Here is a 22,269-nt window from a genome sequence, read left to right as displayed (position 1 = left end):
TCAACAAAACCTGTTTCCCTTATTTTATGGGCCACAATATTCACCTGCGTCACAGAATGAATGTCAAATGGATCAATATTGATAACGTCTGATAGATAAAGCCTCGGAAAATTAAAATACAGAGAGAAGCTTTGACAAAAGAGGCACCGAAGCCTGACGTCAATCCCAGGGATGACATTCTCTGCAATTGTATATCAGTATGTAGTCTGTGCTTTATGGTCTAAGTGAATCATGAAATCCCTTAAAATGTTGTTGATACAGCAGAGTTTAGGGACACAAAAATTAAATATCCAAAAACTAAAAATGCACAGTGCGGCGTTGAGAGGAGGTGAAAATAAACAGCTTCACCTGCAGAAACGACGTTTCTCTTTTGTTTCATGAGATTTAATAAGAGCATTTCAGAAATAAAGAGAAGAGAGAAAGAGAAAAGAAAAAAGAAAAATAAGACATTTATTGCTTCAGAAATACAGAAACTAGAACATGACTTAAAAAGTCAGATGTGGACGTGAGCTGTTGGTGTTGACGGAGGCCGATTTGCCCTGCAGGATTCAGACTCTGACTCCACCGGAGAGCAGGCGGCTGAGCTGCACCTCCCTGCCTGATCCCACGCCGCCCCGCTCTGCCCTGAACGTGGCTGAGCGCCGCCGTTCATCAGGAGGAGCCGGATCTCTCACTCGGCACCAGCCCCGCCGCCGCCGCCGCCGCCGCTTCTGTTTTGTGGTGTTTTCACAGCATCCTTTTCGGGTTGGATGTAACGTAACGCATCAGTCCTCCCTCCCGACCGCTCCCCTTCACTTTGATTCACTCTCCATCCCGCCTTTGATTGACTTTCAGCCTAACTAAAGTGGATTTTAATGAGGGAATACATTAACTCCCTCTGGTCCTGCGAGCATAAATCAGCCTTTTCTTGCGGGATCCGCCGCCGAGCTCATAACGCCACGCTGAGAGAGTGTGAATAACCAAATGAGAGATGGCGGCCGCGGCCAACCGCTGGCAGCTCAGATGCATTGTTGTGTTTCGCCGTCGGAGGCGAACACGAGTTCGGAGGAGATCGGGGCAAACGCCGCTCCGTCGGGATCAATCCGGCACATATCTCCGGTCGATCCCTATTGACTGTTCTCCTCCATTTGCAAAAGGGGTTCCGCTGAAATCTGTTCTGGCTGATGGCCGCCGAGAGACGCGAGACTCGGCCGGCCGGGCCCCGAGCAACTCCTCACCTTGATTTACGAAACGCGCGGATGCGACGCCGGCATCGCATCCGTCTGCCTCTCTTTGTTGGTAATTGCACTCAGCTAAATAGGTTATGCTGAAATATCAATAAATTGCCATCAAATTAATGTCAATACCAAAGCTGTGGATGGTGCTAATTAAAACGCAAAAGGGATGAAAATGAAGTCGTGGCATCGCCCTGAATAATTGATAACGCAATTTATGATTTTTATGAAAGAGTGCCGTCTGTCTGGGACTTTGATGAGGCCTTAATTAGATGCATTAATGTGTCTCTCTGTGCGGCGCTCAAACTCCAAACTCAAACAGCCATCATGCTTTTGGAGGGTGTTTTTTTCTTTTCTTTTTTTTTTTCCTTAAACGCTCTAAATTACATGTTTTCAAATAACATTACCTCAAAAGATCCACTTAAGGTTGCATCGGTCCCACAGAGGTGTTAGTGTGTAATTTTCATCTAAGGAGGCATTGTTAGCTGAGGGCCAATCAGGCTGTGCTTCTGTTTGGGGAGGGCTGCAGCGAGGGGGGTGGGGGTGGGTTCAAGGTTGTGCTGTAGTCAGTGTTCGCACCACATTTAAAATTTAAAGCGTTCAGGTCAAACGGGATGGTGTTGGAGTTTCTCCGACACTCTTAATTCCACGTTTTCAAACAACATTACGCCGGAGTGCTTTAGTTTGGTTCTCATTAATGGAGGCTCGGTGAACTCGGCGCCGATCAGCCGGCTGTGCTTTTATTCCAGGTGGGACCGTGGAGGTTGTGTTGTGACTCGGTGGACGAATCCAGATCGTTTTCACATCTTTAACCTTTTATGAAACCCTCGTAGAAACACAGAATTTTAACCCGAGGGTGGCGTTAAATGTGATTCAACACTTTTAAAAGTGCAATAAAATCTCTTAAAATTGACCAAACAAAGAACTAATTTCACAATTTCAGCCTCTGAAAATCTCTAAATGTGTCACATTTCCTCTGGTAGATATTCGCTGCTGCATGTTCTGTAATATTATCTTATTTATAGCAAATGAATCAGGTCGAAAGAAGCAGAAAGAAGTCACAGACGCCGGGTTGCTTCCTCTCAGACCTCTTTCGGTGCCGGAGTCTTGGCGGTCGGGGTGTTTACTGCGACTCTGGACCCATGGTGGGCTCTGCTCCCACTCCGCCCCCCCGCCGTTAAAGATTCATACAAAGAACAGTCAAGTGAGGTCAGGTCACCTGGCGTGAACGTGTTAAGCACGCATGAATGTGTGATGTTTATTGACTCGCGCCGATCGCCGCGATCCCGTGTTGATTTTGCGCCTCCTCATCTATTAGCCGGGCTCGACCTTTGAGATAAATGAGGAGCGAGGGAGGCAGACGGATGAGGGGATTAGAAGTGGGCTGCAACAGGGAAGCAGGCGCGGGAAAAGAAATGGAGGCGCTGGCGGCGGATGAATGAGGTGGAGGAGCATAATGACCGCTGGTTGTTATGATGTACTGAATCAGGTTCTCTTTGACAAAACAGTCCTCAGCACCCTCTGTATTTATAGTGTCAGCGGTCAGTCCATCCACAAAGGCAGGCCGATGATGTGTGAGCGTGTTAGCGCCGCGAGGTGTCTGAGGCGCTGCTCTGGAATGACCCGCTCATCCGTCAGCGGCGCCGTGTCGGCCGATCGCACGCCGCTTTGGGGAGGAACCTGAATCTGTGTTCGGTTCTGAGTCAGTCCAGAACAGCAGAACAACAGTGGCCTTCCTCTGCGCCCTGGGTTACAGGACTGACCGGAAACAACACACTCTCTACCTGAACACACATTTTACTGGAAGAAAACACTGGTGTGTGTTCCAGCCTCTGCAGTGTGTGTGTGTGTGTATACCATCCTCTGTAGTGCGTGTGTGTGTGCCAGAATCTGCAGTGTGTGTGTGTGTGTGTGTGTGTGTGTGTGTGTGTGTGTGTGTGTGTGTGTGTACCAGCCTCTGCAGTGTGTGTGTTGCAGTGTGTGTGTTGCAGTGTGTGTGTGTCCCAGCCTCTGCAGTGTGTGTGTGTGTGTGTGTGTGTGTGTGTGTGTGTGTGTGTGTGTGTGTGTGTGTACCAGCCTCTGCAGTGTGTGTGTGTGTGTGTGTGTGTGTGTGTGTACCAGCCTCTGCAGTGTATGTTGCAGCGTTTGTGTGTTGCAGTGTTCGTGTGTACCAGCCTCTGCAGTGTGTCCCAGCCTCTGCAGTGTGTGTGTTGCAGTGTGTGTGTGTGTGTGTGTGTGTGTACCAGCCTCTGCAGTGTGTGTCCCAACCTCTGCAGTGTGTGTTGCAGTGTGTGTGTGTGTGTGTGTGTGTACCAGCCTCTGCAGTGTGTGTGTTGCAGTGTGTGTGTGTGTGTACCAGCCTCTGCAGTGTGTGTGTTGCAGTTTGTGTGTGTACCAGCCTCTGCAGTGTGTGTGTTGCAGTGTGTGTGTGTTCCAGCCTCTGCAGTGTGTGTGTTGCAGTGTGTGTGTGTGTTGCAGTGTGTGTGTGTTCCAGCCTCTGCAGTGTGTGTGTTGCAGTGTGTGTGTGTTGCAGTGTGTGTGTGTTCCAGCCTCTGCAGTGTGTATGTTGCAGTGTGTGTGTGTGTGTACCAGCCTCTGCAGTGTGTGTGTTGCAGTGTGTGTGTGTTCCAGCCTCTGCAGTGTGTGTGTTGCAGTGTGTGTGTGTGTTGCAGTGTGTGTGTGTTCCAGCCTCTGCAGTGTGTGTGTTGCAGTGTGTGTGTGTTGCAGTGTGTGTGTGTTCCAGCATCTGCAGTGTGTGTGTTGCAGTGTGTGTGTGTTGCAGTGTGTGTGTGTTCCAGCCTCTGCAGTGTGTGTGTTGCAGTGTGTGTGTGTTCCAGCCTCTGCAGTGTGTGTGTTGCAGTGTGTGTGTGTTCCAGCCTCTGCAGTGTGTGTGTTGCAGTGTGTGTGTGTGTTGCAGTGTGTGTGTGTGTTCCAGCCTCTGCAGTGTGTGTGTTGCAGTGTGTGTGTTGCAGTGTGTGTGTGTTCCAGCCTCTGCAGTGTGTGTGTTGCAGTGTGTGTGTGTTCCAGCCTCTGCAGTGTGTGTGTTGCAGTGTGTGTGTGTTCCAGCCTCTGCAGTGTGTGTGTTGCAGTGTGTGTGTGTGTTTGCAGTGTGTGTGTGTGTTCCAGCCTCTGCAGTGTGTGTGTTGCAGTGTGTGTGTGTTGCAGTGTGTGTGTGTTCCAGCCTCTGCAGTGTGTGTGTTGCAGTGTGTGTGTGTTCCAGCCTCTGCAGTGTGTGTGTTGCAGTGTGTGTGTGTTCCAGCCTCTGCAGTGTGTGTGTTGCAGTGTGTGTGTTGCAGTGTGTGTGTGTTCCAGCCTCTGCAGTGTGTGTGTTGCAGTGTGTGTGTGTGTGTCCCAGCCTCTGCAGTGTGTGTGTTGCAGTGTGTGTGTTGCAGTGTGTGTGTGTGTGTTCCAGCCTCTGCAGTGTGTGTGTTGCAGTGTGTGTGTGTGTGTCCCAGCCTCTGCAGTGTGTGTGTTGCAGTGTGTGTGTGTGTGTCCCAGCCTCTGCAGTGTGTGTGTTGCAGTGTGTGTGTGTCCCAGCCTCTGCAGTGGGCATTCGGCCCTCTTGTTTCCAGAGCAGTGTGAACTCGGGGCGGCGGCTGCTGTGCGGCGGCGGCCGGGGGCCCGGGGCCCGGGGCCCGGGGCCTTGCTCTTTGTTTCATTCCGTCCTGGGATGACATGTTTGGTTTTCCCGGCGGTGACGCGGGCCCCTGCGAGGGGGGAGGAGGGGGGTGGAGCCCAGCGCCCCCCCCCTGAATGCGGGTGTCACACCCGCCCGGTGTAAATGATCCTCGGATTGTTTCTGCGTTCGGGGCTGAACGGCGGCTTTGCTTCTTCCTCCCCTCGCTTGACGGATGATTCAGAGGAAGCAGGGATTTGTTTCTGACGCGCGGGGAAGCCAGGTACTCCGACCGCTGCGGGTCAGCCTGAGGTCAAGTTCCCCCTCCGGATGGCAAAAGGCTGGAAATGGGAGGGCTAATTAGATTGTTTAGTTAAAAGTTGGGCCCTCAGCTCACCGCGGAGCAGCTGGTGGAGAGCCCGTCTCCGGAGGCAACCTGCTGTGAAGCAGTTAAGACACTCCTCACTCACTGCACCGCCCCGGCCGGCTTCCAGCTGCCTGACGGCGAGGAAATGAAACCCCACAGAGTCCTCTCCTCTCCCACGCAAGTTACGCAGCAGAATAAAAACTAAATTAAGCGCATTGTGCATCACCAAAAACTACGGCTCTGATTAAATTACAGCTCTCGGGCTGCCGTTGTCTCGTCATGTTTGAGATTTGAGTTCCTCAGCAGCGCCGCTGTCACTGAGCAGACGAATGCACTGCAGCGCCGCGCAGCACTGAGCTCTATTGATCCCGGTCTGTTCAAGCCTGGCGGGGATGTGTGTGTGTGTGATCCGCCGGGTTTGGAGCCTTTACATCCAGGATCCCGTCCATGTGTTGGGAATCATTTGACTGACCTTTGACCTCAGAATGAGTTTCAGGCGACTTACAAAGGAAAAGAAAAACACTTAATGTATTTTCAGCTTCTCATAATTTACGTTTTGCTGTTTTCTGTGTATTGTTCTTTTTTAACACATGAATGTGGCTTTAACCAGCTGGTGTCCTGTGCTCCAGACTTTGGCGACATCCCTCCAGTGGCAGCGCAGGATCTGAGCAACATCATGAAACAGGGATACCTGGAAAAGAAGCGAAAAGGTGCAGCAACAACAACAACAACAACACACACACACACCGAAGCTTCAGAAAGCACTGATCCACTGCTGAAGCGCTGGATGTGATTATTCATTTGACACGTCTTCCACAGACCACAGCTTCTTTGGCTCAGAGTGGCAGAAGAGGTGGTGCGTCCTGAATAACTCCATATTCTACTACTTCGGCAGTGAAAAAGGTTTCTTTAAACACCGGCGTGCAGACGGACACTGTGCATCCACCTGCTTTGAATGACCTTACATTGTCCTCTTCCTCCTCCTCCTCCTCCTCCTCCTCCTCACAGACAAACAGCAGAAGGGCTCTTTTCATATCAGCGAATACAGCGTGCAGTTGGTGCCCAACCTGAGAAAAGACTCCAAAAAAGACTCCTGCTTCGAGCTCTACGCTCCGGGACAGCGGCCCTTCCAGGTCTGTACCGCCTCAGCTGACTGCTGCACATCATTCTCTACAAAATAAAAAAAAAAAAAAAAAAAAAAAAACATGAATGGATGAAAAAAAAATACAGAAAAAAACACTAAATAAATTAAAAATGATGAATGAAATATATCTTTTGAGAGGCAAGTTTTAAATAAAGATAAATGGGTGTTTGTGCGTTCAGGTCAGATGTGAGGTGTGATTGCGTTGTGCATCATATTGTTGAGGCTGTTGTGAAAAAGCAACATGAAATACGTACATTAATTATATTTCAATTCATGCATCAGCTCAGAGCATCAGTCATGTTTATGGGCGGGTTCAGGACAATAAGCATGAAGCGCCGTGCTGATGAGGCCCCGATGGGCGATGCTGACGGCAGATAAAGAGCAAAGCGATGATCTCAGGTCGTTTTCCTGGCACAGTGTACAATAAAATAAATACAGTTTCATCAAATGTTTTTACAGCATGTCTTTATGTTTTGTTTGACAAAAATTACCCGGCAGTTATTTTGATGAGTCCTCATGGAGAAACATTTCATCCCGACCCGGAGCTCCTCCTTTGACCTTAATGTTGCTGATTTAAGAGGCGAATTACCAGCCAGCCATTAGAATAATTTTATCTGAATCAGGGTGTCGTTGAGTGTGAATGAAGTAAAATTAACCATGTGTTCTTCTCCACCTCTTGTATTTTTGTTATTAGATTTGATGCCCCGGTGTCTTTATTGGAAATACCTTCATTTTATTAATTAACACCGTCACTGACACACACCGCTCGCCTCGATTAAATATCGCAGAGCGGGATCATCAGAAACGTCCTGTTTTTAATCATCTTTCTCGGCCCTTATTGGACACGTGGAGAGATTTGACGAATGATTGGCTCGGTGATTACAGATGTGTGTGTGTGTGTGTGTGTGTGTGTGTGTGGTGATAATCAGGCTCTTATTGCCTCTCTGCCCCTGCAGTTCGCTGCCAGCAGCCCTCAGGAGGCCCGGGAGTGGGTGAACCAGATCAGCTTCCTGCTCAGAGGTGAGCCTGCTGCGTTCCTGCTCCTTTCTCCCTGCAGACCGACTTTTCTTCTCCCGGCGCTCAAGTTCTCCGGGGGCAGAAAGGTCACGAGTGCAGCGGGGCGCTTTATCATCTGTGACTGGTATGAAAACCCGTCCATCCATCAGTGCCGACTCAGCCCCGCGCCGCCGTCCTGAATCTCCTCGTTCGACGTGTCACCTGCCTTGTCACGCACGCCATCACCAGTCTTTAGTTGGATCCCACCCCCTCTGCCCCTCCGCCCCTCCGCCCTCCCTCCCCCTCCTACCGAATTCCAGCTTACAGGAAATTGATTGGTAGACGTTCTGGTTCCCCTCCAGTGACATTGATTTCTGCCTGGCGGCTGCTGCTCGCCGGAGGACCTGATACCCCGTGTTGCAGCGTCCAGTCGCCTGCGATGAGACAGCTCCTCCATCTGAGGCGGCGCTCAGCCTCCGCCGCTCTAAAACGGGCTGGGCCGGCCCACTGGCTTGCGGGAAGTAACAGACACTCTGCAGTTTGTCTTACTTCCTCCCGGCACGGTCCTTACCGTCCGATCCGGAGCATGCGGGCCATTACTCATCCTCCTCACCTTTACGCGAGAACCAGACTGACTTTGAAAAACACGCAGACAGAGTCTCGGGGGTTTGAACGGCGTTCCGAAGGCCGCGGCGTTTTACATACACGGACTGATCCGATTACAGCGGCGCTGTCCGATCCCGGCGCTGCCACAGCTGTGATGTTTTCCAGCTGAACACATGAATGTGACACACGTGTCTTCACGAAACACCTGATGGTGACGAACTGACCACAGGAGAAACATGCAGGACAGGAGGAGGAGGTGGACGAGGACGAGGACGAGACGCTTACAGTCGATACAGCAGTCCCAGACCAGTCAGATAACACACCACATCACCTTCCTGTGCATTAAAATGACTCTGGAGAAGCGGTCTGGCGGACTGTGGTGTCTTGTTTGTTGAAGAGCTGAAGATTTTTGTCTTCATCGCAGGATGAAGAGCGGCCCGCTGCACTCTCACCGTTTGGCCTTGACTTGATGGTATTCGTAGACAGATCAGCTGCCGTCTGAAATCTGTATGGCTGCAAAATCAAAACATGGTGGACATGACGACTGTCCATCATGTTATGATCTAAAAATCATAATAAGAACACGATTTAACAGGGAAATGTGAGAAGAGCTGCTGTGGTTTGAGTAGCAGTAAGTTGAAATATGGTTAATTAGAGAAATGATTAAAATCTGATGATTTCTTTAGTTTTCCTGTAACATTAAATGATCCCCGCTTCACTCATGAACCCTGTTCAGCATCATTAAAGGCGCTCATGTGCTTTTCTTCCTGTTTTGAGCTGTTAGAAATAAGACTTCAGCCTGTAAGGCGTCTCTGCGGCGCCGCGCTGCGTCCTGACGCTAACGCCGGCCGTGGCCTCGTCTCGCCCCCCCTCGCAGATCTCAGCTCCAACTTCATCCCTTTCGACGAGGACGAGGAGGAAGAGGAGGAGCCCTACGACGACATCGAGGGGTTGTCGGGCTCCGCCCCGCCGCTGCCGCCGCAGCCCCAACCGGTGGCCCGGGGCTCCCAGGACCCCGACGTGGACGAGGACGATGGCGAGGACATCTACGAGGAGCTGCCAGGTAGGAGGAGGAGACGGGGGGGCGTTCCAGCAGGAGTTCATCCACACTGTGAAATCTGTCAGCAGCTGCCCTCCCCGGCTGATCACTCATTTTAAACCAAGCGCCCTAACGAGCCGGCCGGGGCCGAGGCGGCGGCTGTGGAGCCACACAGAACAGGAAGAGCAAGATCCACTTACTCCAGATCTGCTTCCTCTGCCCCCCCCGCCCCCCAACACTTGTGCAGCCGCTCCCACCGTGCTCCGTCATACACCGTCCAATTAGCTCACGTTGCCGGGCAACAAATAGCCTCACAATTCAATCCACTTCCACAGTTTTTTTAGGCTAAAATGGCCGAGCAGCAGCAATTTGGTTGAAAGGAAGTGAAAACTGCATCTCTCGCTGCTTAAAATAGTCCCGGCGCTCCTAATGCCCCGTCTTTAATAGAGATTAGAGTTTGAGTGTCGAGACCCCCGGACAGCGTGTGTGAGCGTCTCCCGCCGTGAGGGGGAGGCGGGGGGGGGGGGGGGGGGGGGGGGGGGCTCGAGACGACCGCATGTGTCAGGCCGGCTACAAGATCCCGAGAAGGACAAAGGGGGTGATGGGATCTTCTCGGGGCCGCCGTCCATCACGCTCCCTGTTAAATAAGATACATCAAGATTCAGTTTCACTCGCTGAGTACATTACCTTTGCCAAAATCACCGGCCAGAGGGAAATCGCTCTTCCAGCTGTCACGGCGCGGCTCAAAGCCATCTGGGAAGAGGTACAGGCCCTGACCACAGATGGCGTATCGAATGACCCGCTCTTTCTTTCACTTTCTCACCCCTCGGCTTATCAATCACTCCGCAGCGCTCCTCGCTCAATTACAGCCTTTACGCCCTGATTAGAGGATGATTGGTTATTTCAAAGAAGCGATCAGGTCGGGACCAGCTCAGCGGGGATGAACGGGACGGTCAGCGCGGCTCTCTTTCCGTCGAAAACATTTCTATAACAGTGGGGAGGGGGGCCGAATCTGTCCTCCGCCTCGTAGCGATTATTGGTCTTTACCAGCAGAAACAACAGAACGCATCAATAATGCAGCAGAAGCTGAAAACCTTCTCAGGAATTAAAATGAAAACACTGATTCCCCCTGCTGATTGGATCTTATTGTTTCATGAATGGGATCATTAAAGTAGTGTAGCGGTTAGCTGCCTCGATTCAGAGCTACAACGCTGTCGGTTTGTGTCTGAACCTGGAGATTTGCATGTTCTTCCTGTGCGTGTGTGTGGGAGATATTTTGTAGTTCGCCGTTCCAGTTTCCTCTCACAGTCCTAAAACAGTCTTTTGATGCTAAATTTCCACACAGGGTGTGTGTCTCCCCGTGATGAACTGCTGATCAGTGTATTGGTTCGAGCATTTTAAGCCATCAGAGCTCCTCAATACATGAAGCTCAGAAATATCATTTATTCTGAAAGGCGTCTTCCTGTGGAGCCTCCAGCTGTCCCGCCTCCGACAGCAACACTTTTTGCACTGTAGACTTTATTTCAGATATTAATGCGTTTTCATTGCATTTCTGTTATTCTGTATTATGATATGATGTTACAGCGAGCTCTGGTATGTGTGATCGGCTGGAGGTGAGTAGAGCGCTAAAACATTTCTCATGCAAAAGTTAATTTTACTTTAACATGATGTTACTAAAATACATGACAAGGCGGAGAATTAGTTGAGAAGGATTGATAAAATATTCGGAATAGAAAAATTTATGAATGATTGCTGAACAAAATTCGGATTTGTGAAATTGTATACAGTAAAAGTTTGAGTTTGATATATATGCATCCCAAAAAAATATCACATTAAGCCAGTTTATGCACAAAAATATTGTGAATAATTTAGATTATTCTCTTAAACAAAATTGTAAACGTCCTCCTTGATTTAAATGCTGCTTTTACTTGTGAATCAGACTCAGTTTGAACATAAACACGATGCTGAGGAATAACTTCAGTTCTATATTCTAAGTTTGAGGGAATTTTAACACCTATTTTCTGAACCGGGTCTTTGAGTCACCATGGTTTTTTTTTTCGTATGCATTAAAAAAAATCTGTTTTTATTTATCTTTTAATTTAGTTTTAATCGACTCCTGCTTTGCTCCAAATGCGCTTTTTTTTGATAATGTGTGACATGAAGTTCCCAGAGGCTCCTGAAATGTGATAAAACTGAGACCATTGATTGTGAACATTTATCCTTCTCACAGTTGCTGGTTCACTTCCTTTTTCCTGTGGCTTTTTGGACTGGTTACATAGAGTCAGGGGGCGGAGCCTGAGGCAGAAGCCCCTCCTCCAGATCATTGGATTAATAAACTGAGTGAAATCTACAGTTTTTCTTCAGAATTTTATCCAAGTAAAAGTATAAAACTTCTAAATTACTCTCACCAGTACGAGGTCTGCAAACAGTTACTCAGGTATTAAATGCTGAAGTGAGTTTTGCGACACACCTGGATTCAGCACTCGAAAGTTTCACCTGGACTCCCTCTGTTTCGGTCCTGTGACGTCCTTCGGAGACGTCCAGAGGACAGAGGCATGTTGGGAAAGACAGGCAGCCTCTCAATAAATAGAAACGTTCCTCCGTCGGCTCATTTATAGCTCGCATGAATGTTTAAAGCTGCGTCTCCAGAGCTGTCATTCAAGTTTTTATTTCCTGTTCTTGTTAATATTAAACATCCAGAAATATTAAGTCTTTGCAGTATTCTTGACTGCGGCTTCATTTTTTAGGTGAAGTGAACCCCCCCTCCACCTCCACCTCCACCTCCACCCCCCTCCACGCTCTGCCTCCGTCGGCCCGGTCGGCGCGGCGCTCCGAACACGCCGCGGTTCGCAGGCGGGACTCGGAGCCGGCGCCGGTATTGGCTCCGGCACTGATGACTGATTTTATTGACTGGAAAATTAAATCAGCTGGACGTAGAGAGCGCCGGCCCGTGGCGGCGGCGGCGGCCTCGGGGTGGAAACCATCCTCCTCCGCAGGACAGGAACCGGCAAATGTTCAGACCAACTGGAGGAAAGGACGCGGAGCAGGGAGTCAGGGAGTCAGGGACTTCAGAACACAGCAGGAGAACAGGACAGCACAAACACTGATGTGTATGCAGAAGCAAAGTGTGTGTGTGTGTGTGTGTGTGTGTGTGTGTGTGTTCCTCTTCCTGGAAGCGGCGCTGCACGCGGCGCCGGGAGGTGGATAGTGTTGCCGGGCCGCCGCCCTGCTGTCAGGCCGCCCGGGTCCCGGATGGATGTGGCGGACAGACTGCAGGCGTATCGCCGTGTCGCCTCCCAGACCGCCGGGGGCCCCGCCCCGCCGTCAGCGACACGTCCGCCTCCGCACGCCCCCGCCGCGGCCCGCCTCGCTCCTCCCGCCCTGATCGATGCAGGCCGATTGATCCCGGTGCAGGAAAATAAACACGTCACATGGATATTCATCAAGGAGTCAGCGAAGAGCCTGCTGGTTCATTCTGTATTTATATTAGTCTGACAGGACGGTTCTTTGTCCTCCATGTGAGAAGCAGGAGTTCAGATTCCTGCAGGTTTTATTAGTTCCCAACATTTTAATCATTTATCACATTTGAAAATGAAATGACTCGCCTGAGAAATGTTTCATGGTTTTTATTTTATCAGTGGTCCCAGCCTAGATTTAAATAAAGAAACTTAACCTATTTAGTGTCACGGGGGACTTATTCAATTAATTAGTCTTCATAATTCATTTCAGAGCAGTTTAATCTCATTTTAGGATTTCATACAAGAAGGAACATTTTTCAATTAAGCCTGATTCTGGTGAAAGAAAAAAAAAAATCAATGTTGATACAGCAAAAGTATGTCTATCTTTTAAAAACTTGAAGTGTGTGTGTGTGTTTTATTTTGTTTTATAACCTTGACATTACCAGGTTTAGCATGGTTAGCGTTGTGCCGATCTGGACGGACGGGGTTTCTTCAGTGATGTTTGGATTCTGTGTTGCTTGTTTTTCCACACAGCTGCGTTTCTCATCCAGTTCTCTAAACTGAAACTCTCCACCGAGCCAGTGAACGCACTCTGATGTAATAACATCTGCTGGCCTGCCGTGGCTTTTAGCAGCGTCACACGATGTGCTCCTGCTCTGAAATTTACTGACTTTTTCACTGTTATTTTCATGGAATTAATGTAAATCAATGCAGACCACTCCACACAGTGTTCAGCCGAGGGCGGGTGTGTCCTGCAGCGTTTGGCTTCACTGTGATCAGAGAGGACGGCGTCTGATGCAGTTTTTAAAAATCGGTTGTAAACTGCTGGACTAGGTCGCTCCCGGGCAACATAATGAGTATTTAAAGGGATTGTTAGAATGATGAAACCACTGAATGTAGCGACGCTCTTCTCATTGAGGGATTCTCCTCTGAATCTCTTGCTTTTACAGATTTGCTTTATTAATCTTATTTTTTTTTTCTGTTTCTTTCTTGAAGAGGATTTTGTGGAGCCGCCGGACGAGAGTGCCGAGAAGAACACCAAGTCAGGTCTGAAGTTCTTGACAAACACTCGCTGAGAACATTTTCACGGCGCCTCTTGAAGTGTTTAAACTCGTTTTCCGTGCCGTGTTCCCCTCAGACTTTGCTAACTACTACCAGTGTTTGTGGGACTGCCAGGCGGACGAGGCCGACGAGCTGGACTTTCACCGAGGAGATCTCATCTACATCATTAGCAAGGTCAGCAAACTCGATCCGGGAGCTTCTCTCCGTTTCTACATGGATTCGGTGTTTTCTGGACGCCGGCCTCCAGTCACTTCCACACAGATTGCTGCTCCGCTCTTCCTCTCTAATGGAAATCCATTCCTGATTGCCCCCTCGACTCGCAGATATAATTACAGTAGTTTAGGACGAGTACGATGAGACGCAGACGTGTAAAATGTCTAATTATTTAAGGGTTAAACAACATCAGCTCCAGTAATAGTCTTCATTTCCCACCTCAACATGCTGATATCCCCAACATCTAAATTCCTGCGAGCAGCGGAGAAGCACCAACAGTGGCGTTGTCTATTCCCGGGCCACCGGGGTGAAGTGCCATTGGGGCGCTGCGTAATGGCGCTGTTGTTCATTACGGCGCCTCCATCACGGGGGTTAATTGAGTAGGCAGCCATGCGAGGCTCTGCGCTTCTGTTGGACGTAAACTGCAGGTGAAGCCATCCTGCATCTCAGCTCTTTTCCTCTCAATCTATTTCCCCGTGCTTTATGGCCATCTCCCAGCCACATGCAGAGCGTCTACCAGAGAAAAGACGCCCTACTGGAAATCAATGGCTTGTAATTTGGGTACTTCTCCTCCGCCGTGTACAGGGACTTGTTCCCGGACTGTCGCTATTGGTCGGCTTGAAATTGAATCATCATGCTCTGTGTTTGGGGCCAAATTATCTGAGGAGCAGAGGCAAGAAGGAGGAGGCGTTTTCCTGAGTAATTATGTGTTCCGGGTTACAAAACGATGCCTCTAATGTCAACTTTCCCGCGTCTTAAATCACTGGTTAAAGCAGAGCTTCCTCAAATGTTTGGGCCAAAATAGAGAAAGTTATTTTAGCCCCATCTGTGTGCGTTAGCATGTTCCAGCTTTAAGAGACAGGCCTGCAGGAGGACGAGCCGGCGGACACCGTGCAGGTGAAACTGATTTTTAATTGAGGCGGCGGCGGTGGAGCGATGAGATGCTGCCTCTGTCGGCGTTGCGCCTCTTGAAAATGTCATTCTTCACCCTCCCAGGACAAAAGCCTGGGCCGAGCGCCGGCAGGTCCGCCTCGCCTCCCGGGGCCCCGGCCCCGCTGGCGGGGCGGATGGCGTTGCTGCCCCGCTGAAGGAAGTCCCGGTTGGAGGCGGGACGAGGCCCCGTCTGTGGAGCAGAGCGTTTTAACCGTCGGCTAATGGACTCGCAGTGAGGCTCAGGCCGTAAATTATTTAAAGCTGATCTCCCAACTGCTCCTCAGTGTTTGCTTTCCCGTTTCCTTTCTGTGTGTGTGTGTGTGTGTGTGTGTGTGTGTGTGTGTGTGTGTGTGTGTGTGTGTGTGTGTCCTGAAAGCATCACGTTCCCCTCATGAATAGCATTATTTGGATTATAGCCCGTAATCTGCGCTCCATTTGGACGAGCCCTCGGGGAGGTCTTCCCCCCGCCGCCCCCGCCGCTCTTCACTTCTTTACGGGGGATCCCTGAGAACCCTGACCTCCGCGAGTGAAATACGGGCCCTTGGCCGGAACGCCAGTCTGCGGCTTCGCCGCGGACGCAGACGCGCGGAATGGCCGTAATAAAAGCAGGGCCCATAAATTGTGCGGGAGGGCGGGAGGCCTGCTTGTCTGTGCTGTTATGTCAACACTGACCATAATTACAAGGTAATAAGGACACGCTCTAAGTGCTAAATCAATGGTGCTAACAAACTGTTATTTTTAAAGCGGGGATGTGATTGAGTGCCGGGGTGCGGAGTGGGATCGCCACAGGCAGCCCGGTGTCACATGGCTGTGAACGGAGCAGAACATGCCGATGGTGTAAAAGGCCCTCATCCATCATTATTGATCCCTCACTTACTGTAAAGTGTTCGCATTTTTACTGTATCTGCGTGCACAGCCCCCCCTCGTGTGTTGCTGTGCGTGTCTTTGTGTGTGTGTGTGCGTGCACGTTTGTGTGTCACTGACAGAGTAAATAAATTAGGAGCCTCACAACTCATATGAATCCCATTAGTTTGAGAGGATGAATCTGGCCGTTTGCCGCCGCTGCAGGTTTCTGCAGCCCTGAGCCGTCGCTCAGCGCCGCTCCACGGCGGCGATGCTGCTCAGCTCGCCGCCGCGCCGTGCGGGAACGCCCCGGAATCCGTCCCCTCACTCCGTTTCTCATGTCATATCTTCACTGACACTGAGCTCAGGTGGTTTTTGCAGCCTCACTCTTAAATGTTTGGGGATGATTCTCACTTCACCTGAGACTCACTAGAAGTTTACATGTTTGTAAACTGAAGTGTGGTCCTGATATTTTGCACTGCTCCTTTAATAGAGTAACATACAGCGTTTCTGACTGAGATGCAGATCAGCTCAGCTTCAGCGGAGATGCTGCTGTTTCCTCACTTTGCTCCTCCCAACTTTCAATCGAAGATATTTTCAGTTTTTGTTCAATTTCCTCTGCTGCTCTTGTTTCCCTCTGCAGCTTTGGCTTTTTGACGTCTCGTCCTCAGATTTATTTGCTGTAAAGCTCCAGCGTGTTTGATGACTTCCCCCGGAAAACGCGTCCAACTCGGCGTTATCGCATCCCGCTTGGCGCCCGCTGCATCCGATCACTCCGCGGTGAAAGGCAGAAATAATGCGTGCGAAGCCCTCATTTGAAAACGCCTGTCAGCGTCGCGGCGCTGATGGCGTCCTCAGTCGATCACACGCAGCCCACAACCGCAGTCTGCATGAGTGAGCTGCAGTTTCACACAATTTATGCAGCGTCTCACTAAATCAGGCCGAATTAGCCTAAAAAGATTTTTTTCAGATCAAGCGGCCAACTGGGCGCCATAATTTCCCAAAATGTAGAGGCAGAGAGAGGAAGGCCAATTAACCACGTCTCAGCGCCGTTTGCCATTATTCCTTACACATTGTGAACGCTTCTGAATTTAAAGGTAGGAAGTGTGAAATACATGCGTTTGAATCAATTAGCTCAGCTTACAGCCGTACAGTCAGTGTTTTACATTTAATTAGAAGCTCCGAACTCTCATACATCACTAAATAATCAGCTGTGATCCGGTGCTCTGGTCCAGGGCAGCAGTTCCTCATGATCCTGCTTTAGAGGGTTACAGTTTCGAACTTTATTCTTCGCTGGCTTTAAATCCTCCTGTAGAATACCTCCTGCTCGATGCAGAAAAGAAAAGAGACGGTGCGTCGCGTCATAATTAGCTTAACCAAAGTCTGCAGGATGGTTCAGATAAAAATTAAAAAACACTGATCTTTATCTGCACATGCAGTGACTAATTGTTCTTGTATCCTGCAGCAGTGTGACTATCTGCTAAGAAAACACTTTAAATGACTGACGTTTCCACATTTTAACCCTTTACCGGGTGAGAGCCTTTATTTAGGGACTGAAACGTTTCCGGCTCTTTCTTCCAAGATGAGAAAGAATCTCAGGTCTTCTGATGATGTGAAGCAGCAGAAATCTCCATTTATCGTGTGTGGTGTGACTCGCAATTTCAAGGTTTTTGGTTCAGAAAAACATGAAGTCTGTTAATATTCCTGCACATGGGACAATAAACATATTAAAAGATTCAGTTTTACTTTGAGAATAATACATTCAAATCAACAAACTCATCTATGGTCACGTAATTTACATGAATAGTAAAAGTAGGTTGAAGACAGCGGAGTCTATTTTGTGACACAGTGTCTACCCAGAATCCCCGTCATGTCGAGCCGACCCCGGTCTGGGAGGGAAAAGGTTTTTACTGCGACTTTAAACCTCCTTCAAGCGTTCCACCTGTCAGCTGATGGAGAAGCAGCTGGACGGAGGGATGAATGAAGGCGTGCTTCGTTACACCGGCACAGATGTGGCCATTTCCACTTTAAAGATAAACAAATAAATATTTCCCGCTGTTTTCTCAGCCCCTCCGGTTTTTTTCCTCTCCTGGCCGACCTCAATAATCCTGATGGCCCTGCTGACTGTGGTTAAGCTAATCGTGAGGCACTGTGGCCTGTCTGTTCGCCACACAGAGGTATTTGTAGCAGGATTTACAGACTGTTGTAGCCATATCTATTAATTTATGGCCTCGGCTCAGAGCGATCCTTCCTCTTCCCCCTGACATGTGTAATACCTGTGTACTTTTCCGGCCGCGGCCCTCGCTGAACCGTGGGGTTGTCCTGCATTCCTGCCCTCTAATTTATGTATCTGGAATCAAAAGAGGCTGCGGGCTCTACAGGTCAGCCGCCGCATTCCTGTATTCCCACGAGCACTCACGGGGAACGGCGGGATGGAGTGGGGCCAGATTTATGGCCACAAACCCTTCCCAGGTCCTTTAAACCTGGCAGCCGCTGCCGCCGCCGCCGCCGCCGGTGCCACTGCCGCCACCTCTCTTCCTCCTGCATCCAGCGTCCAACCAAACCCAGAGAGAGGGAGACGCCGGCCAATCCGCTGCGGCCCCAAAGCAAGGCATCCAGCCTGTCTGAGACAGGGACAACGTGGACACCACTGACACCTTGTGGCGGCTCGCGCTCCTGTTTTTAAATGACGGCTGACGCGAACATCAAAACCTGATTCACCGCTGTGCAGATTTACCTCCTTCGATTTATCGTCACCCAAAAGTCAAGTAAATGTTTCATAACTGAGAGTGTGAAGTTGATCCGTGTGGAAGCGGTTTCTGGAAACGCTGAAACCCTCTCAGCGAGCTCCTAACAGGATTACTCTGTGTTTTACACGCTGCTTTGGCCCGCTGCCCAAAGGTCACAGCGGCTGAATGTGGCCTGAAGAAAAGGGAAGAGTGGGCTGAACAATCAGATGGGAAAAGTCAAGCGAGGGAGACAAAGAGTGTGTGTGTGTGGGGGGGCTCCCTTTATTCTTTTGTGTGAACTCCTGTCCCCCCCTCTTTGCTCCTTTTCTCTGTCACACACCCATTTAAAGACCCCTGGCTGCTATTGTGGCCATAGACACCACGACGCTATAGACGGGAAAGACATCCTATTTACCACCCAAAGTAGCAGGGGGCGAGTCTGGGGTGCGGGGTCACGCAGGAGGCAGCGGTCATCCCCCGGTCAACTACAGTAGGTCATTATTCAGCCCGAGCCAATAGCCCAGAACCGCCGTCCGAGCGGCCCACCCCCCAATCCATTCTGCTTAATTATTATAAATGAGGGGCGGCGTAAACAGCCATCATTACAGACACTCAGTGGCATACACAAATCCACTTTAAATTGCTATTAAGTTAAGGAGCGATCTGTAATCCCAGGCGAGCATTAGAAAGGAGCCAGTAGGTTTTTCTTTTTATTAAATCTCATCGTCCCTGAGATATTTTCAGACGTTCTCATGCTCTGTCATGTTTCCAATTTGAAGCCAATTCACTGATTTAATTAAAAGCCCACTTGGAAAATAAGAGTGGACGCTAAGTAGCCGTTTCCACGTGTGGCTGTGCTGCGTTGTGTGTGTTTCTGCGCTGATTTCAGCGAGATCGCAGGGTTTTTTGGCGTGACGTTTTTTTTTTTGCTGCTGGTGAGGTGAGGGTTCGGCGGCGGCGGCGGCGGATCCCGAGCGTCGGAGGAGAAGATGTCTCTTGATTAGGAGAGCAGTGATGGAGTGACTGCAGAGCTGCAGCAGGAGTGAAAACAGGGAGGATGCAGGCAGCTCCAGGAGGGATGGGGACGACAGGAACGGGAGGAAGAGGAGGAGAGCGGGGGAGGAGGGAGTGGAAATGGGGAGGGAGAGATTGTAACACCCAGGCGGCGGGTTCAGCGGCAGGGCAATGAGAGACTTCCTGCGCTCCATCACGCCCAAGGCCTGCCTCAGTCAGCTGGTGGCCGAGCAGAGATGCCTCATGTGTCAGGCTTATTAGCACTCCCCCTAGTTTGTATGCATTTGGGATTGTGTGCGAATGTGTGTGTGTGTGTTTCATCGTCGAGATGTGTGTTCGTGTGTGACGAGCGGTGGGGGTGGGGGTGGGGGGGGGGGGGGGGGGTTACGCAGACCGGGTTTGTTCGGAACTGTACCGGCTTGTTTCAGGGGATGCAGAACGGTGCTAAAGAGGTGTTTTTGTTTGAGGTGGACCTGGAGTCACCTTCCTTCCCCCCCCCCCACCCCCCCTCACACCCCCCCACCCCCGCTCCGGGCTCGGCGAGCTGTCAATCTGTCCTGCGGTGGGGAAGCTGAGCGATGGGCCTATCAGGATGCCGCCATTAGCCAGCCCCCTGAGTGGTAAATAAACGATCGCGCCGGTACACTGCAGGTGTTGTCATGGCAACCCGCTCTCGGCTGCTGGCCACGCCCACCCCCCGTCGTCCCCCCCCCCCCCCCCCCCCCTCCCGCCCTCCGTGCACTCGGCGGAGGAGTCACCGGGAGGTCAGCGAGTGAGCGTGCGGCGGCCGCCACGACACGGCGCTGTTCGGCAGCGCCGCCGCATTCAGCCAGGTTGTTGCCACAAACACACACTCCTGTGTGTGTATGTGTGTGTATGTGCGTGTATGTGTGTGTCACCGCTCACACTGTGCAGATGCAAAGTGTGTGCCGCTACATCTTCCTAATGAGACAAAAGCAGACATTTCCCAGAAGTCTGCCGCTCAGGGGACACTTTGATTCCTTCAGCCTCGACGCATCTCCCACCTCGCCTGAATACTTAACAGCTCGCCGCCGCCGCCGCCGCCACGAGCCCCCGAAACACCCCCGTCTCCCCTCCACGCTCAGAGCCACAGCCAAACAAATCACAGCCCCCCGAACACAAAAGCAAAGAGACGACGAGCAGGAGGGACGGGGGCAGGAAGAGTTTGCATAGTTTCTGTCATTTGGGTAATTTCCCTGCGCGTCGTTTGCAATGTCCCTATTACAGCAGGTGTACTCTGGATGAACCCATTTCAAGTGTGAGGAAGATGGACTCTGCACGCCTGACAGACTTCCACCGCCATTGGCGCCCTCTCCGTGATGTAGCAGTTGTATTAAAATGGCGGCGCTGATAATCCAAAAGACCTTTCTGAGGGAGAATTTGAGACCGACTGCACAGATGGGCGGCGGAGATAAATAAAACTCTCTGTCACCGCGGTCGCTGGAATAGTGCTGCGACGCCCCCAAGGGAGAGAAAAACTGTTTGGCTCCCTCTCTCCGTCTGTCCCCCCCCCCCCCGCCATCGCCTCCTCCTGTTGGAGCAGGAACCGGGCCGCCGTTCCGCCGGGCTTCTCCCCTCGCTCGCTGATGGGGGCATAAAAAAGGCCGTTTCTGACCGAACCTCCACACGGCGAGTCGCCGGGCCGTCGGGGGGCCAGGAGCGGCGGAGCGGCCCGGTCTGGCAGGCCGGTGGGGGGTGGAGGGGGGGTGGAGGAGGGGGGCTGATGGGGCCTGGGTGGACAGTCTGCTGATCGCTGTACCTGTTTGTGCTGAGAACACTCCAGCTGGAGGCTCATCCCTCCGAGTCCAAACGCCGCTCGTCAGCCGGCGGCCTCCTCTTTTAGCACCAGACGGAGTGTGTGTGTGTGTGTGTGTGTGTGTGTGTGTGTGTGTGTGTGTGTGTGTCCTGACGCTCTGAGAGAGGAGCAGAGAGGAGCTGGGCCTCCTTCAAACCAAGTTCCTTAAATGCATCAAGAACATCTGGAAACGGGAACGTCTGAGTTTTCAGCTTTTCTCGTTGCCGCTGTCAAACAATAAATCCTCATGAAAGTTTTTCGTTGTTTCATCTGATAGTTTTTAATTGAATCAGTCAGACGCAACGTGGATGCAGTTCAGAGGATTTTCTTCCTCGAACTTGAACAAACTGTCTAAACACTGCGTCCCTACAACACACTGAATTTTCCAGATGGATAATAATACATTTCTATTGTAGATCTGATGATTCCAAAAGTGTAAAATTATCTAAAATATATGGAATTTTTATGTTTAAACCTTCTGTTTTTTTTAACCAAAACTGTCATAAATAAAATATATAAACACATAAAATAATAATATTCACATTTATCATGAAATATAAAGAATGAAATTCATATAATAAATGTTTAAAATGAAGTAAATAAATTAGAAAATGTGAGTTTGATGTGAGTTGTCCTCTTATGAGACAATTCAGTTATTTATATGTGGATAATATAATTTCTGCTCTTTATTTTAGTTTAGTTTAAAATAAATAAAATTACAAAAAAGCTTAAAATCATTAGTTCTAAAGAATAATTTAAAAAATGTCTCATTTTGATTTTCCTTTGGCTCTACGGTAAATTCTCCTGATGGTTTTTTTTAATTGTGTGTGTGTGTGTGTGTGTGTGTGTGTGTGTGTGTGTGTGTGTGTAATCACAGTGTAGAGCTGAGCGCAGCTGATGGTTATTGTGGCGTTAACAGACCAGCTGCAGTTCCAGGCTGTTTCTCCGTCGCCTTGTTTTCACTGTTTCCTTCATTTTTTAATGAAAACTCGGCTCCTGGATGTCTCTGAGGACGCCCACGCCTGATCCGACTCTCACTTTTTAACCCCTGATGTGCCGCTGATCGACGACTGGCGGCTGATCTTTCAGGACTGTAACTGACTGCGGCTCTGAAAAGAAAGCAGCAGATCCCAGAAACATATTTTCACACATTTAATGAAAGAAAAATGACGATTTTCTCTTCCCAGGGAGTCCAGATTCTCCTCGCAGGTCCAGAGCT

At 50.2% G+C, this 22,269-nt stretch overlaps 1 protein-coding gene across 1 annotated transcript in view; it reads left to right on the top strand.

The window, feature by feature from the left end:
* Positions 1-22,269, top strand: part of skap1 (src kinase associated phosphoprotein 1) — a 35,552-nt gene that overhangs the window by 12,277 nt on the left and 1,006 nt on the right. Inside the window, exons 5-11 of the mRNA XM_030098848.1 lie at positions 5,827-5,907; positions 6,017-6,100; positions 6,206-6,330; positions 7,298-7,361; positions 8,821-9,006; positions 13,437-13,487; positions 13,579-13,676. Of these exons, the coding sequence (XP_029954708.1) occupies positions 5,827-5,907; positions 6,017-6,100; positions 6,206-6,330; positions 7,298-7,361; positions 8,821-9,006; positions 13,437-13,487; positions 13,579-13,676 (689 nt within the window). The remainder of the gene's footprint in view (positions 1-5,826; positions 5,908-6,016; positions 6,101-6,205; positions 6,331-7,297; positions 7,362-8,820; positions 9,007-13,436; positions 13,488-13,578; positions 13,677-22,269) is intronic.

Source organism: Salarias fasciatus, chromosome 8, assembly GCF_902148845.1.
Source record: "Salarias fasciatus chromosome 8, fSalaFa1.1, whole genome shotgun sequence".
NCBI lineage: Eukaryota > Metazoa > Chordata > Actinopteri > Blenniiformes > Blenniidae > Salarias > Salarias fasciatus.
This window is presented reverse-complemented; position numbering and strand designations above follow the sequence as displayed.